The 17,951-nt window shown below is 44.4% G+C and overlaps 1 protein-coding gene and 1 long non-coding RNA gene across 10 annotated transcripts in view; one reads left to right on the forward strand and one right to left on the reverse strand.

The window, feature by feature from the left end:
- LOC125960427 (uncharacterized) lies at positions 1–11,716 on the reverse strand. 3 transcript variants are annotated; one of them, XR_007470088.1, is made up of 4 exons: positions 11,214–11,716; positions 9,476–9,536; positions 956–1,050; positions 1–441 (listed from the first exon to the last, which is right to left on the reverse strand). It is a non-coding gene; the product is annotated as an uncharacterized LOC125960427 (long non-coding RNA). The 3 variants fall into 3 exon arrangements; XR_007470089.1 differs by lacking the exon at positions 956–1,050 and having other exon boundaries at positions 11,214–11,714; XR_007470087.1 differs by having other exon boundaries at positions 1–1,050; positions 11,214–11,714.
- The window catches only part of PEX5 (peroxisomal biogenesis factor 5), an 18,171-nt gene continuing 11,067 nt past the window's right edge, over positions 10,848–17,951 (forward strand). For 2 of the 7 annotated variants that reach the window (XM_049694247.1, XM_049694250.1), the window contains exons 1-5: positions 12,053–12,070; positions 12,487–12,649; positions 12,966–13,001; positions 13,266–13,398; positions 13,619–13,750. In XM_049694247.1, coding sequence (XP_049550204.1) covers positions 12,503–12,649; positions 12,966–13,001; positions 13,266–13,398; positions 13,619–13,750 — 448 coding nt within the window. In that variant the 5' untranslated portion in view covers positions 12,053–12,070; positions 12,487–12,502. Of the gene's footprint in view, positions 11,003–11,733; positions 11,894–12,051; positions 12,071–12,333; positions 12,352–12,486; positions 12,650–12,965; positions 13,002–13,265; positions 13,399–13,618; positions 13,751–17,951 lie in introns of those variants that run through there. The other 5 variants (XM_033404349.2, XM_012536441.3, XM_049694248.1 and 2 more) reach the window with 5 other exon arrangements.

Here is a 17,951-nt window from a genome sequence, read left to right on the forward strand (position 1 = left end):
AGGAAAGGGTCGCTGCCAGAACAGCGGGCTGACTTCCTAGTCGTCTGGGAGAGTCGGGCCTGAACATGTGCTATTGATCAGTTTTTACAGCCAGAAAACAAAGGAATGGTCCGAGGTGAAAATGTCATTTACTGATTGGTCGAGGAACATATACCTTCCTTCTATAGGTGGGAGTGGGACAGGGCAGATGCTTTTCCTTACTTGGGACAGGTCCAGTTGCCCAGGTGGGCGTCGCCCAGGTGGGCTCAGGAATCTTGTAACCATTGCAACGTGGTGGGAGGGCGAGTAAGAGTCCGGTAGGGGGTGTAACAGCTGAAACATTTTCAGGCAGGGTCATCCTTTGTCCTTAAAGCACCATTGTCCTTGGAGCACCATAGGGTCTTGGTAACAAGAGCTCACAGGCTTTCGGGTGCCGATTTCATGGGCAAAGGTGACCTGGCACTACAGGTAAGGCAAAAATAGAGGTTAGTTCACCAAATATATGGTCTTTTGGTCTTACCTCAAAATGGGCAGAATATTAGCTACAAAGGCTTTCCAGGTAAGGCCCTGGTGGATGGAATAACTTTTTGTTCTGCCATGTTTTCAGCCAGATTTTTAGGCTGACCCTCAAACCTCAAAAGGAGCTGAGTTTCACTCCTGAGCATGTGTCCGTGAACTTTGTGTAGGCCCAAGTAGGCCATGCGTGACCAGCCTCTACCTGTCCTTGTGAACTGTGTCAGTCCACAAGCTCCCAGGACTTACCAACACCCATCTCAAGGTGGCTCTGGAATTGTCACCTTTATAATCCTTTAGTCAATTATACAATCCTTGGCCAAGAATTTGAATTTTGGACTGTGGTTTTAGCTACCAAGGGTGGTATATTTTTTCCAGTGAAGAGATCAAAAGGAGTGAGGATCCCTTATTTAATAGGGGATGTATCATTTTCCTGTGAAGATAGAGAAAAAATTGAACTTACTGCAAACCCAAGGGCTCAACAGGGCAATCCAGAAGGTCAGTGTCTGGAACATTCTGATTCTAACAAGCATGTTTGTTCAAGGAGTCAAGAAAGAACTGCTTAAAAACAACAACAACAACAAAATAACAACATAAAGTTTGGTCTTTCTTCTGGAATAAAAGAGGTGAAAATTGAAGGAAAAATACAAGGCTGATTAAGCTGGAGGAAGAGGTAGATTCCACTGGAAGAAAGGGCTATGGTCTTTGAAGACAGGCTAGATACATGTGGAAGGAGTGCAAGGTCTGGGAGGCCAGGCAGATATGAAAGGGAAAAGCAAGTTTCTGTGGGTCTGATGACACTTAATTAGAGGCTTAGAAAAGAGAGGTCATCGACAGGGCTAGAGGATCAGGTAAGAAAGAAAAATACAAAAGGACTTAATAAGTGAAGGAAATTTGCTGACATCTAGGTGGGGATACAGCAGCAGATCATCTACCCAAGGCGGGATAAGGTACAATGCAAAAGATGCCCTGCTCATGTGAATTGTGAGCCGGTCCAGCTGAAAACCCGCCCTGCGGTCAGCAGAGGTAACGCCACCTGGGGAGCGCTCAGGGAGTTCACAGGAGGATTACTTTGCAGCATGCAGCCCTGAAGCCCTGAGCTCTCCCGCTCTGCTCTTCAATCTGACAGCTAACTGGTCTACGGCACTAATTTTTTGACCTAATAACCTCAGCCTTCCCTATGGTCAAACTGACTCTCCTGGGAAAGGGTAGAATTTAGAATAGAGACAGTGAAGTAAATCATAATATTTTGATGTTAACTTTAAGTTTAGAAATCTGTATGGGGCTTCCCTGGTGGCGCAGCGGTTAAGAATCCACCTGCCAATGCAGGGGACACATGTTCGAGCCCTGGTCCGGGAAGATCCCACATGCTGCAGAGCAACTAAGCCCAGCGCCACAACTACTGAGCCTGTGCTGTAGAGCCCGTGAGCCACAACTACTGAGCCCATGTGCTGCAACTACTGAAGCCTGCGCGCTTAGAGCCTGTGCTCCGCAGCAAGAGAAGCCACCACAAAGAGAAGCCTGCGCACCGCAACAAAGAGTAGCCCCCGCTCGCCACAACTAGAGAAAGCCCGTGCGAAGCAATGAAGACCCAGCACAGCCAAAAATAAATAAGTAAAATAAATAAATTTATTTTAAAAAATCTGTATGAATTTAAGTTAAACTTTGTTGTTTCCAACTTGAAATATCTGTTGATTTTAGAGTTATGATTTTTAGTCGAAAGCTTATAAACAGTATTAGAACATTCAAGAGAAATCAAACAGCAGAACATGGTCAATTAAGTAATTAGACTTACAAGAGTTGCTTACGTTATAGGAAAGATTTTGTGAGTATTTTAAATACTACCTTGTCAGGCAACTGAAGTACATGAGGGGGAACAAATCAGATATATTAAGTGTATGAATATGGTGTAAAACAGTCATGGAAATTTTACCAACTTTGTAGATGAGACTAATTGCTAAGGAAATTTAAATCTGTTTGAGTTGAGTTAAACATCAATCAAAGAACAAGTGGAAGTAATTTTTTAAAATGTAGTACATTTATAAATAGAATTTCAGGATTTTAAGTTGAATTTCAAGGTTTAAGCAAAACCATGTTTTATACTTACAATTTTAATAAATTAAATATTAATTTAAACCCCAGGTAACTGGAAATAGTCTTTTCTACACGCATTAGACATCGCGAATACTCACAATGATGGGGTGTTTGTGGAGCTGGTATCAGTTGTTGGATCAGAAAGAGTGATAGGATCTAAAGAAACCTGAGATGGAGAAGGCATGGCCCAGACAAGACAGGGGGTGCCAAGAGGGAGCTCCTGTCCAGGACACAACCGAGAGGAAGAGAGAGATCTCCCAAAGAGAATTTAACAGGTAAGACAGGTCCAACATGTTTTTCTAAAGTAGTTTTTCATTTACAGGTTAAGGAAGATTTCAATGGCTCCAAGTATTGAAGTAATTTTAACAAAAATCTCATCAATCTCAATGCTTATAGTAGTGATGATTTTTTCCCTGAATTATCAAAAATGACTGATGCCCATGTTGCAGCAAAAATAGAAATGAGACTTTTCTGATAAACAAGTAAAATAAGGAAACAATGAATCGTCTGGGGAAGCAATGTAAACAGGCCTGAAAGAGTTCATTAATCTTGGTTATTCTTTAGCTGTTACTACTAACAAACACTCAAGGCTAGACTTGTCCTTCACCAAGCTGATTACTCTCTGACTCCATACAAATTACCCTTTGCACCTGGCATTTCTTCTCCCCCTACACTCCCGTGTAGCATTCTTCATTTCAGAAAGAAGGTCACGGGCCGATAACTTCAGGGACACCAGACCGGGTTGCTGAGCCACTTGATGCCAGCTTTGGCCATAAGTTTGCAGAAGAAAAGAAATGCAAGACCTTCACCACTTTTGATCCTTATCACATACCCCGGACTGAGAGCCCCATGTATGAATTCTTCCCTGATCCCCCTAGGAGGGTGAACTGTGGCATTAGCCTACTGTGTCTTCCCTTTGCCTGGCAAAGAAAATAAAAAGCCTCTCTATTCCTTATCTTCCAGTTCTCTGTCTCCGTATTTTTATTCAGCATCGATGCATAGGGAGCCAGATTTGGCAACACCCATACATTATAACAGAAGTCTCTCTGCAGAAGAGATAGCACTTAAATCGAAGGTTTGTACAGAAAGCTGAGTTTCAGTCTGGTGGCGGGTCTTTATCACAGCTCAGATTTTTCCAACTGGGGCAATTCCACAGAGAGGATTCTCAATGATGGTGTAAAGATTCTAATTATGGAGCCTGGAGTCAGCTGCAGTAGAGTCCATGAGGGAACAACTAAAAACTGGAAGATTGAAACAGCTACACCAACTTCTGTGTTGGAAAATCCTTTCTATGGAGTTTAATATCATAGTCTCTGGTATAGCCTGACACTGGTGACCAGAAGGGTGGACTGGTGCAGAGATCGCCAGCTGCTCACCAAACCTTCGTCCAGCCCATTCGGGGCCTTAGTCTAAACTACGTTTCTCAGGTTCCTTCTCTATTAAGGTGACCGAAAGCCTGAGCCAACGGAACGTGAGCATTACCCCACATCAGCCTCCTGATTGGAGAATCCCTTCAACAGAGTTTAATTTCATAGTCACTCGCATAGCCGGACCCTGAAACCAATATTTCTCCTATTATTCATTTTCTCTAGTTACTTCTAAGTCTTTACTATGGGCTTTGGCTGCGTAGTCACACAATCTCTCACCAGCCATCCTGAAGTCCACAAAATTTTGAAAACCAAAAGTGTTTTTAATGAGTCTGATGCCAAAATTCATCCTGCCCTGAACAGGTGAAACTGTTCATAGACTTTATCTCAAAGTAAATATTCATATTTTTTCAGAAGAAGTATTAATGTGCTTGATTCTCGGGGGCTGCCCCAGGCCTGGCTGGGGAAGGTGTGTGATCATATACGCTGCTGTAACGCATGTACTGCATTTACCTCAGGAAAATCCCCGAGTTCTGGATACTGAAACACAACTGGTCCCAAAAGTTTAAGATGAGGGAATACGGACCTGAGCAACTATGGGTTTGGATTGTATAATGCGTTGTTCCAGATTCTGGGAACACTAGTTTGCTTGGGACAATCACTTTTTTTTTTCGGTACATGGGCCTCTCGCTGTTGTGGCCTCTCCCCTTGCGGAGCACAGGCTCCGGACGTGCAGGCTCAGAGGCCATGGCTCACGGGCCCAGCCGCTCCACGGCATGTGGGATCTTGCCGGATCGGGGCACAAACCTGTGTCCCCTGCATCGGCAGGCGGACTCTCAACCACTGCGCCACCGGGTAAGCCGTTTTTGTTTTTCCTTCTGTCTTCTTCTTCTTCCTTTTTTTTTTTTTCGTCTAGTTTTTCTCCATTGTTCAGATTGGGTAATTTCTATTGTCCTATCTTCCAGTTCACGGATTTTTTTTCCTCTGCCCTATCCATTCTACCTTTGAGCTCATCACTGGGCTTTTAATTTAGTTATTGCATTTTTCAGTTCTAGAGTTTTCATTTGGTTCTTCTTGATAGCTTCTATCTGTTTGCTGAGGTTCTCTATGTCATTTGTTTCAGTGGGTTTGTAATTGCTTCTTGAAGCATATTTATCATGGCTACCTGGAAATAATTCTAATATCTCTATCATCTTGGTGTTGGCATCTATTGGTTGACATTTAAAAAATATTTTTATTTTATATTGGAGTAGAGTTGATTCACAATGTGTTAGTTTCAGGTGTACAGCAAAGTGATTCAGTTATACATATACATGTATCTATTCTTTTTAAAATTCTTTTCCCATTTAGGTTATTACAGAATATTGAGCAGAGTTCCCTGTGCTATACAGTAGGTCCTTGTGGATTTTCTATTTTAAATATAGCCGTGTGTACGTGTCGATCCCAGAGTCCTAGTTTATCCCCCCACCTTTTCCCTTTGGTAACCATAAGATTTTTTCTAAGTCTTTGAGTTTGTTTTGTAAATAAGTTCAGAGGTATCATTTTAAAAAAAATTCCACATATAAGCAATATCATATGATATTTGTCTTTCTCTGTCTGACTTACTTCACTTAGTATGATAATCTCCAGGTCCATCCCTGTTGCTGCAAATGGCATTATTTCATTCTTTTTCATGGCTGAGTAATATTCCATTGTATATATGTACATCTTCTTTATCCATTCATCTGTTGATGGACATTTAGGTTGCTTCCATTTCTTGGCTATTGTAAACAGCGCTGCAGTGAACATGTATCCTTTTGAACCAAGGTTTTCTCCTGATATATGCCCAGGAGTGGGATTGCTGGATTATATGGTAGATCCACTTTTAGTTTTTTTAAGGAACCTCCATACTGTTCTCCCTAGTGACTGTACCAATTTACATTCCCACCAACAGTGAAGGAGGGTTCCCTTTTCTACACACCCTCTCTGGCATTTATTGTTTGTGGACTTTTTGATGATGGCCATTCTGACCGTGTGAGGTGATACCTCATTGGAGTTTTGATTTGCATTTCTCTAACAATTAGCAGTGTTGAGCATCTTTTCATGTGTCTCTTGGCCACTTGTATGTCTTCTTTGGAGAGATATCTATTTAGGTCTTCTGCCCATTCTTTGATTGGGTTGTTTGTTTTTTTGATATAGAGCTGCATGAACTGTTTGTAAATTTTGGAGATTATTGGTTGACATTTTTTTATTCAGTTTGAGATCTTCCTGGTTCTGGGTATGATGAGTGATTTCCTACTGAAACCTGGACATTTTTGCATTTTGTTATAGACTCTGGCTCTTATTTAAGCCTTCCGTTTTGAATGGCTTATTTTGTACACCAGTCCTGCACGGAAAGAAGGGGCACTACCTCATTACCACCATGTGGAGGAAGAAGTCCAGGTTCCCCATTTGGCCTCCACTGACACTTGAGGGGCTGGAACTTCTTACTGCTGGGCTGGGCAGGGGGGTTAGTTTCAGCAACCCACGTGGTCTCCACTAACACTGCCAGGAATGGGGGAGAGCCTCATTACTGGTCTGTGGGGATGGGCTCCTTACCTGGCCTTCTCTGACACCACCTCAGGGTGGGGTGTCTCATTATAGCTTCTTGAGGTTAGTAGTCTAGGCTCCCTTCTTGGCCTTTGCTGGTGGGGGGGGGGCACAGTTTTTTAGTTGGTGTTTGGCTGGAGAAGAGTGGTTATTGTCTGGAAGTTTCTGGTTTTGTAGGCTACCCCTTTCCTGGTCTTTTGGCTAAAGAGCAGACTTTTTTAAAAAATAAATTTATTTATTCTTTATTTATTTTTGGTTGTGTTGGGTCTTCGTTGCTGTGTGCGGGCTTTCTCTAGGTGTGGCGAGCAGGGGCTACTCTTCGTTGCGGTGCACAAGCTTCTCATTGCGGTGGCTTCTCTTGCTGTGGAGCACGGGCTCTAGGCGTGTGGGCTTCAGTAGCTGTGGCATGCAGGCTCAGTAGTTGTGGCTCGTGGGCTCTTGAGCACAGGCTCAGTAGTTGTGGCACATGGGCTTAGTTGTTCTGTGGCATGTGGGATCTTCCCAGACCAGGGCTCGAACCCGTGTCCCCTGCATTGGCAGGTGGATTCTTAACCACTGCACCATCAGGGAAGTCCCTAGAGAGCCGACTTTTATTGGAGCTTTTATTTTGGTCTGTGCATGCTGGTATTTCCAGGTTGCTGACCTCTCTAGCATCCAGTCTGGGATGTATGAGGGAAAAAGAAACCCACAGAACTCAGTACCATGCTGTGTCCTGGGTCCTAAGGTCCTAGCCAGTCCACTTTCTTTTTTCCACCTTTCAGAATCTTCTTATGTTTGTTTGACGTATAATGTCCAGGGCTTTCAGTTGTATTTAATGGGAGCAATAGAGAAAATCAAGTATACGCCATCTTTCCCAAAGCAGAAGTCTTCCCCCAACAAATAAATCAACATACAAACACATTGTATAGCTGTGTAGGCTATAGATGTTTTGTGAAAAATCCTGAAAAGGGAGCAAAACCATTCATTGGGAAAAATACTCCCAAGTCAATAAACTTGATTTCTTTTTTCCTTCCTTCCGTCCATACTTTGCAGGGAGAAAGGATCAAAGATTTCCCAGTTGGATTTTGGTAAGGGTGACATAGACTGAATCTTCCCTGTATTGCTAAAAGTGGTAAGGTTCCGCTCCAAGCAGGGATAAAGGGAATATGCATGATGGTCCTTGTTGCTATCTGGGGGGAATTCCCTGCTATGTGTCCAGGGGATGGAGTTAGGTACCCAAACGTATGTTGGGTTTTACCCAAACCTACGCTGGTAGTTCTGGATACACCTGGGTAAATCTAGATTTCACTACTCTGAACACTTTTAAAGCAAAGTGAGTTTTGTCCATGTGTATTTAGATGAGCCTAGCTTTGGGATTTGCTCTGTCTCACTTCACGTACAGCTTTCCTCCCTTGTCAAGCTGTCTCTGCCAATGATGTCAACTGAGGGTGAAAGGAGGATGGGCAATCATAACCAACAAGCCCCTCTAAGTGTACATGTGTGAAGACTGTACCTTGATTTGCAATTTCCAGAGCATGGATATTTCCATTACACTGCATCTTAACATCATCAAAAAACCCTAAAGAATCAGATCAGATGAGGCAATTCCTCATTTCCAACTTTTCTCCCAACAAAAAGCTACAAAGTAACTTAACACTTAGGAAGTAAAGACATTCATTTACCCAAGTGAAGCTGTGAAAGAAATTAGCTGCACCTAAATGAGATAATAAAAACTAGATAAGGGGCTTTCCTGGTGGCGCAGTGGTTGAGAGTCTGCCTGCCGATGCAGGGGACACGGGTTCGTGCCCCGGTCCGGGAAGATCCCACGTGCCGCGGAGCAGCTGGGCCCGTGAGCCATGGCTGCTGAGCCTGCGCATCTGGAGCCTGTGCTCCGCACAATGGGAGAGGCCACAACAGTGAGAGGCCCACGTACACAAACAAACAAACAAAACTAGATAAGATTGTAACTTGTGAGTTGTGTATCGTTATCAGTTGAAGGAGATGGCCTTGGGGATCCATGACACAGGAGACAGAACTCATCTCTAAAAATGGGTTGACAGTGTTCACTTGTGATTCAGACAGCATCGTCTTTGGAGTATGTAGGTCCTAAGTGTTGTGTCTTGGTCTCAAATCTCTGACCCTTTAAGTACCTGTACTGTGGTTAAAAATTTAACCCAGTAATTTTGACCTACCTGAGCCAGTAAATTTGCTATCCGGATGTGTGTAAGTGACGTTATGAATTAAAACGTTTGATCTTTAAGAGAATCTAATGTATGACCCTTCAATTTGGGAAGTAAAGTTTTAGACTTGAGATTTGAAGAGGACTAAGGTAATTTCATAAATGTTTATAAATTTATTAGACCTATAGGGTTGAATAAGAGTTTAGAAAGATTTTGCCTGATGGGGTGGTGTGCCCTGTCAGCCATTTAAAGTGTTTTAAAATATGTATATTAAATGCCATGTAGTTTAAAATATTTAAGGAGATCTTTAAATTTTATTTTTCAAAAAGGTAAGTCTAGCATAATGCTTAAGAGCAGGAACTCTGGGAGCAGGTTGTATAGGTTAGGGATCATCAAACTATGTCCAGCTGCCTGTTTTTGTACAGTCCGTAGCAGAGAATGGTTTTGACATTTTTAAATGGTTGAAAAAAATCAAAAGAAGTAAAATATTTTATAACATAAAAAAAGATATAGGGCTTCCCTGGTGGCGCAGTGGTTGAGAGTCTGCCTGCCGATGCAGGGGACACGGGTTCGTGCCCCGGTCCGGGAAGATCCCACATGCCGCGGAGCGGCTGGGCCCGTGAGTCATGGCCGCTGAGCCTGCGCATCTGGAGCCTGTGCTCCACGACAGGAGAGGCCACAACAGTGAGAGGCCTGCGTACCACACACACACACACACAAAAAGATATAAAATTCAAACTTCAGTGTCCATAAAAATTTTTATCGAATCACAGACATAGTCATTCCTTTACGTACCACCCATGGCTGCTTTCATGCTACAACGGCAGAGTTGAGTAGTTGTGACAGAGACGTATGCCTGCAAAGACAAAAATATTTTCTGCTTGGCCATTTACAGATAAAATTTGATGCCCCTGGTGTAGGTTAAAGTCACAGCTTTGCAACTTACTAGTATAAGCTTGGGCAAGTCACTTAATCTCTCTGTGCGTCAGTTTCCCCATCTATAAAATGGGGATGCTAATAGTTGTTATTAAGTTACTGTGAGAATTAAATAAATCAGTATTTGAAAAATGCTTTAGAACAATGCCTGGCACATAGTAAATACAGTATAAGTGTTTAAAAATTGGAGGAATTTAACTTATTAAACTTGAATTTATCAAATATTAATTAAAGAATAAATAAAATATTAATTACAGAAAAGGTAAAAAATAATTATATCCATTTAATAAAAATATTTGTTATGAATAGAATAAGACTTTAAAGTTGAATCTGGAGTAACAAACTCTAAGGTTTTAAATCTGGAACTTCAATAAATATTAAATACCCAAGTAAATCTAGTGGTCCTTTCCCAGTGCCAGAGTCCCTCTTGGACGTGTGAGCCAGGTTCTGTGAAGACCTATGGCCTAGGAGACCAAAGCTCTCCAGGGCTTATAAGGAAGACTGGGAGGCAGTGTTGTAATGGATAGGTATTTGCAGTTATGTCTGGATTGAACTTTGACTTCCTAGCTGTGTGACTTTTGGCTAAGTCTTAATTGTGAACTGGGATTAGCAATACCTATTTCACAGGGGTATTATGAAGATTAAAAGTGTTAATGCACATAAAATGTTTAGTACAATGCCTGGATTTAAGTAAGCATTCAATAAACATCTGTTATTATCATTGTTACGATTCTCCTACAGGCGGCATACATAGTGAGTTATTGTTAATCAGTTACTAAACGCCTAGCAGAGCTGAAGGTTCTATGTGTGTTATGGTTTGAATGGTACTGGGATCTGGTTGCCTTGATTTTCTGACATTCTGCTGTATCATATGCTTTCAGGTAAACATTGCTCTCTCCAGGGATCCTCTTTTTTAAAGTATGCACTTTCCAGAGCGCATCCTTTCCTCACTGGCTTGGTTTAGTTTACTAGGTACTAGGTATTTGCTTTACAATGTCAGCCTGAGACCAGAAAACAGGCAAGGGCTGGGATGCATGATGAAAAGGTAAGGAAAAAGAGAAATTTTGCACAGTCTCAGGTTTTCCCTGCTGTTCTGTTCCCCTGAGGTGTCAGAACAGCTTCTCTACCATTTCAGGGAGGAGCTTACACAGCCATGCCCCTCTGGTCCCCTGGGGCCTCCACCTGTGAAATCTGCAGGACAGCCAGGAAGCCAGCCTGGCCCAGGGTGCCACCTGCTGACTACCTGCCTCCTCTCCTGTATCCTAGGCTGGGACGGTACTTCTGTCCTTTTGGCACAGGCCTGCCCTTGCCCATCTACCAGCAGCCCTGAGCACCTCCTGCCCTTCCTTCTTCATGACATCGGGACACCCTTGGACTTGGAGGCAGGTGAGATTTCAGGGTTTGTTTCCCAGTGTCCTTGAGGTTTGACACCAGAGCCAATTCTGTGGCAGATGGTGGGGCCTGAGGCTTATTTCGTGATTAGAGATCACTTCTTGCATCATATTTGTGCATTCCCTGTCTGAGGCAGTGGGAATAAGGCCACCACAGTGACCTTGACCAGCGGTGAGGGAGGAAGGAGGGGAGAGGAGTGACTCACTGTGCACCTTCCCAGTAGGTTATCGGCTTGAGGTCTCAGGATGCGTTGGACCCTAATTTAGTAACCGGAATTTGTCGTCATCCAGTGCTATTTCCCCCAATACGCAGATGTGGCAGAGGGATTGGGGGCAGGCCTCTGTCACTATGGAGACCGTGACGCTGTCCTGCTAGGGGCAGTTTGGAAGCGGGCAGGCCTAGAAGGCTGGGGAAGGCCCCGGATTTGACCCCCACCACTCCCGCATTAGGGCCTTTCTCTAAAACCGAGGCCCAGAAAGGGAGGGAATCCCCTTGGGTCACAATACGCCCCCAGGAAGAGGCAGAATGATTTGAGCCCAGGATCTGCGTGCTCGGCTTTCCCCCAAAGGTCAGGAAGCCCCTCCTAGCTCCATTCTTCTTTGAGCTTTCCATCAAACAAGTCGTAGCGTCCGCGATCCTTTCAAGTGCTCGCAGAGTCGAGGCTCCAAGACTTCTCCTTTAAGACCCACGGCTCCTCCCATCACGCTGCGTCGCAGACTTAAGGCTCCGCCCCTCCGAACAGCTTCCGCAGGGCCGCGACCGTCGCGCGGCGGTCACGGCCCCTTTAAGCCCGAGCCCCGCCCCTGGCTCCCCAACCCCTTTTCTCCGCTCCCCCTCCAGCCCGCACCAGGTACCCCGGCAGGTCGTGCGGCTTCGCGCGCGGTGGTGAGTGCCGGGCCCCGAGGGGGCGCGAGGACACCTTCCTGGTCTTCCAGCAGCCCTTGCGGTGTCCTCGCGGGTCGCGGGGGGCGGAGCTTGAGCAGCGACCCTGGTGGGGGAGACTGGGTGCTCTGAGCGCGGAATGGGTGGGCCGGGACCGGCCGAGCAGGGCGAGGGGCTCAGGTGATTTACGGAGAGGGAATGGCCCCCAGCAGTGCTTGCCTGGTGACTGCGGGTGTAGGGGACTGGGCTTAACGGTCCCGCGGCGTGTTCCCTCTCCCTTGCCCGGCCAATGCTCCCGTACAGCTCAGTTGCGGAATTGTCCTCCCGCTCCCCTGGGGTTCAGGCCCGTTTGTGGGGGGCGGCTGCCGCCTGTCCCGCCGCCAGAGACCGCAGTCGTGGAGGCCGCTGGAGAGGCCCAGGGGGGCGGCAGGAGGGCAGCGACCCCCCGACTCCTGGCAGAGGTGGGGGCCGCAGCAGAAGGCGCAGGGGTGGAGAGTGGCCAGCGGCCAAAAACCGCCTCCCCCAGGTCCGGGCTGAGTTGTGGGTTGGGGAAGGGTTTGGCTCCGGGACCTCAGTTCCAAACCTCTGTCCATCAGAGAGCCGGCGGTCACCATGGCGATGCGGGAGCTGGTGGAGGCGGAATGCGGGGGTGCCAATCCGCTCATGAAGCTGGCCGGGCACTTCACCCAGGACAAGGCCTTTCGGCAGGAGGGGTTGAGGCCTGGCCCCTGGCCCCCAGGAGCCCCAGCCTCGGAGGCGGTGAGTGTTCTTCAGGCGGAAAGCTCGAGTTGTGCCCTGGGATGGAGGGTCCGGATGCACACTTTGGGATAACTGCTGTCTCTATTGTGTTGGAAATGATAATAGTTGCCACGCAACGGGTGTTTACTGTATTAGACATTGAACGTCTTTATATAGATGAAGGCAACCATTTTATAGATGAGGAAACTGAGGCTTTGAGAAGTTTTGTGGCTTGCCTTATGAATGGAAGAACTGAAATTTTAACCCAGGGTTAACTGAGTTGTGTGGCTGTGGTCTTCACCACTGTACCATATTGTCTCCCTTTCTTTTGTCTTAGGTCTCTAAGCCTTTGGGGGTAGCCTCTGAAGATGAGGTAAATATGCCAGTCTTTTCTGTCGCATTTTTCGTTCGCCCATTGTATTTTTCCTTTAAACTGGGCTCATCCGTACTTCAGCCTGTGGACTTCCCTGATCAAATGAGATTTGCCTCAGCTCTCCTGCTTGTTTTTAAGTATTCTTCGAGTGTTTCCAAATCTATAGTTTCTGTGTTTCCCTTTCCTTGTGTTTGATGTTAGTATCCCTCATCCAATGGGCCCCTGTCTCTTGCTGGGTTCCTTTCACCACCTCTCTTCTGACAGTTGGTGGCCGAATTCCTCCAGGACCAGAATGCGCCACTTGTATCCCGTGCCCCTCAGACCTTCAAGATGGATGACCTCCTGGCAGAGATGCAGGAGATTGAACAGTCAAACTTCCGCCAGGCACCCCAGAGAGGTGGGTCCAGAGTCTGGTTCTGGGTTGGGGGGGGCGGGGGTCACCATTTTCTATGCAGGTAGGGACAAGGGGATTCCGTATTTAGATGCTGCTGGTATTGAGGAACTGAGATGCAGAAGGAGACAAAAGGAACAGAGTGTCTTCATGTGCACTCAGGGTTCCTTAGGCATGATAGAATGATAGGTATTTTCCTTAGTTCTCTCTCTGTCTCCCTCTTAAGCCCCTGGTGTGGCCGACTTGGCCCTGTCGGAGAACTGGGCCCAGGAGTTCCTTGCAGCTGGAGACGCTGTGGATGTAACTCAGGATTACAATGAGACTGACTGGTCCCAAGAGTTCATCTCGGAAGTTACGGGTGAGGCTTCTTATGGGAAGATCTACAGTGGTGCCTGTGATGCAAAGTTCTACGCTGTTACCCTCATTCATTTTAGGATATAGAGTGATTTCAACTGCTTATGACCTTTCTGGACTCTTGCCTCTTTTCTATAGGGCAGTGAGCCTGATTTCTCTTAGGTGGTAACAGGGAATTGAAGCTTATATTAAACAGAGGCGTGAGTTTGAACTGGATAAGAGATTTTGAGGAGAGAGAGAACACGAGGAGTTCGGTTTTCTTCTTTGTTATCTGGAACTTCAGTACTGTAGTTTGGTGGGGAGGATCCGCAGATTGGGTGGATGGCAGTGTTGCCCAGGAAGAGAGAAATGTTTAACACATCCCTTGGGATTCTGGCATTAAGTCATCTTGAACAGGGTTAGAGCCTTGGAAAGTGGAATTGTGGAGTTCAAAGGCCTGAAGTATATGGTCTTGATGATAATAATAAAAATTAATAACAAGAGCTAATGTTTACTTAACCATGTTCTAGGCTTTGTTTTAGTGCTTTAAATGCATTGTCCGTTTAATTCCCCTGAGAACCCTTGAGGTAGTTATTATTCCTAGTATATAGATAAGAAAACTGAGGCTGAGAGGTTAAATAATTTGCCCAAGGAGTCATAGCTTTGTAAGTGGTGGAGATGGGATTTGACTCTGGGTTTGAATGATTCCAGAGTCTGTGGGCTTACCCATTATGCTATACTGCCAGGCCTGCAACTTAAGCTCTTCAGGGTCCCAGCCTAATTTTCCCTCTTTGAGTTGTCTGTGCTCACTGCATCCTGGGGGACTGATTCTTCTCCCCCAGGCCTTTCTGATTACAGGCCTGGGCAAGGGCATTCTCTTCCTCTTTGCTCTTCCTGATTGCTCTCAAAGAGAGCACTGTTAGCCTATTTCCAATTTAAGAAATCAAGAATCACAAAAGAGATAAAGGGAGAAAGTTGCAAATATTCTGGCCTCTCAGAGTGCTCACATCATCATAGTTCCTGAATTTTCATGACATGATTGATGGGACCTAATTGGTACCCCCTGCCCCCAATCATTTTTATTCTCCTAAAGACAGGGCTTCCTCCACACACAAGAGAAAAACCCCCAAATCGTACCAACTAAAACTCACCTTTAATAAAAGCTGTTGGTCTCTTTTATCATGAGTCCCTTTCCCTCCTTTAAGTTGGAGTTTAAGGAAGAACAATGGGTGTTCTTGGTTTCTATGCACTTTATATTCTCAGAGCCAGTTGAGCTTCACAGAAACACAAGGTAGGTATTCCTCCCCCCATTTTATAGACAAGGAAACTGAGATTTGGAAGGGTTAATACTTTGTCTGAAATCATTCAGTAACAGAGATTACATGCAAACTCATGTCTGTCTGACTCCAGTCTCCATACTTAGAATCATTACACTATCATGGAGAATCTTCTGTGTGGAATTGCCCCAATTGGAAAGTCTGAGCTGCAATAAAGACCCGCCACCAGACTGAAAGTCAGCTTTTTGTACAAACCTTAGATTTAAGTGCTGTTTCTTATCGCAGGGAGACTTCTGTTATAATGTATGGGCATCAGTCATTTTTGATAATTCAGGAAAAAATCATCACTACTATAAGCATTGAGATTGATGAGATTTTTGTTAAAATTAGATGAATACTTGGAGCCATTGAAATCTTCCTTAACCTGTAAATGAAAAACTACTTTAGAAAAACATGTTGGACCTGTCTTACCTGTTAAATGGTCTTTGGGAGATCTCTCGCTTCCTCTGTTCTGTACATTTTTGTGGAACTGTGCCTGCTTCACAGAGGCAGGGATATGGAAAGCTGGAAAGGGATATTGAGCTATGTGGGATCTGCCTTCATATAAATGTCCTATTGCAGTAGTATATTGCTTTGTATGTAGCGGCCCTTCAGAATTTATTGAATGAGAGAATTGAGATCTGGGAGAAAGAGCTAACGGGGATTGATTTTCTAGTGCAGTTATCCCTTGGTATCTGCAGGGGATTGGTTCCAGGACCCCTGTGGTTACCAAAATCCTGGATGCTCAAGTCCTTTATATAAAATTGCACCGTATGCTTTAAATCTCTAGATTATTATAATATCTAATACAATGTAAATGCTTTGTAAATAGTCGCCAGCATGGGGCAAATTCAAAGTTTTGCTTTTTGGAACTTTCTAGAATTTCCCTGTCCCTCTCCCTCTGAATATTTTCCATCCACAGTTGGTTGAATCTGTGGATGTGGAACCTGTGGATACTAGCCTCATAACATTTGTGGCTGATGTTATTACAGTAGTGATATAGGTTACCTATTTCTTTGTGGATAAGTAGACTGCAAGTTGAGAGAAGGTTATATTCTTTAAATCTTTATTATTTTTAACTCCCCATTGTTAGGATTCTAGAATCTAGTTTAAAAGGAACCTTGAAGCTTAGTTTTTTTCTTGTTTGAATGTTGTATTTGGAAATATAGTTTCACTGGAAGTTGCAAAAAAATGTACAGAAAGGTTCTGTGTGTCTTTCCCTCTGTTTTCGCCGGTAGTGACATTTTGCATTTGTTAGTTATGTACAATATCAACAGAAAATTGCCACTGGTACAATCCACAGATCTTATTAGATTTCACCAGTTTTACATGCTTTTATTTGTATGTTTATAGTTTTATCACATATGTAGATTTGCATAACCATTACTGCAATCAAGATACAGAATTATTCCATTGCCACATAAAGCTCATTTTTTAGTCTGAAATATTTCTTGATGGAATTCCGCTTCTCCCTCTCACCCCAGTCTTCTGCGCCAAATAAGCGTCCATCTTGTGATTGCTCAGCTCTGGGGAAGAAACGCATCTTTAAGGGGTTTTGAGTTTAGACAGCCTCAGCTAAAATGGTGTGTGGGGTTCATATGACAATTATGAGAGATAAGCCTGTACTTTGATAGGAAGGGCAATGGCCAGCAGTAGCAGATGATGATTGGCAGTAGCTCTCCCCTGGATGGCAGAGGAAGAGGCTATGGAATAAAAGGAATAATAATCTCATTGTGATGTTTTCCACTTTTGTATGGATTTTCCTTGAGCAGACAGTAATGATAATAATAGCTAATATTTGTTACTCTGTGCTTTGCATAGGCATTATCTCATCTGGTCTTCACAAGCATCCCTGTGAGGTAGCTATTATATCCACTTCATAGATAAGGAATTGGAAACTTAGAGGGTTGATAACTTGTCTGGAGACTCACAGTGAATAAGTGGTGGAGTTGGGATGTGAGTGCAGGTAGCCTGACCCTGGAACCTGCATTCTTGATCACTGTGTTACTTAGTGGATGTGGAAACTTTCATGGGTAAAGGTGGGAAGTTCTGAGTTTTTGACTGTTGAGCTTGGGGTAGATGTGCCCAGATGAAGTGAGCACACAGTGAGAACCTAGGCCAGGTGAACACTGTGAATCAGAGGTTTGGTGTCTAGGTTGTTGGTTGTCACTCTCTGATCTCTGTGACCTAGGACAGTCCCTCCCACTCAGCAGGACTTAGTTGCCTCCATCTCACAGGGATCCAGATGAATCTGATTTTCTGTGAGAATTTCTCAAAAAGTATTTTGCAGGCCAGGTAGTATTCTTTTGGTTATTTTATTTTGACTTCTTTGTTGGAGCAGGTTCCCAATGCCAGAAAATCCTGAGTCTTGTGGCCAATATGGCTAAATACCAAATTACAGCTGTATGAGGATGACTCATCTCTGGGATTCTTTTTTCTAAACTACCTCTTGTCTGTTTTAAAGTCCAGGTGCTTTGTACTTTTTCTGTGGCTGCTTGTCCTTCAGAGGAGCATTTCACAGAAATGGTGTTCTCTGCAATTTGTGGAGTACCTTTGGCCAGAATATGCTTTTGTGAAACACTCTAGCTGAGAGGGAGTGACTGGAGAGTGAGGAGGGGGGCTGGGTATTTTTCAGCAGAATGGGACGGAGTATTAAGCATTTCCTTATTAGGTCTCCAGACTTGAGCTAACAGTCTAGCTGGGGCAAAGGAAAGAGAAATGTTGCTTGTAAAAGCTAGTGAGGGAAATCTTGATATAAATGTTAGGAGTTCTCGAAATTAAGAGACCAAGTCTGTGATCAAAAATATTGTCAACCGTATCTTTTATTTTATTAGTAATAAATCACTTATTATTTATGATCAGGTGAAATCTGTGAGTCTTGATCTTTTTTTTCCTTTCTTTTTCAGATTT

This window comes from Orcinus orca, chromosome 11, assembly GCF_937001465.1.
Source record: "Orcinus orca chromosome 11, mOrcOrc1.1, whole genome shotgun sequence".
NCBI classification, from domain to species: domain Eukaryota; kingdom Metazoa; phylum Chordata; class Mammalia; order Artiodactyla; family Delphinidae; genus Orcinus; species Orcinus orca.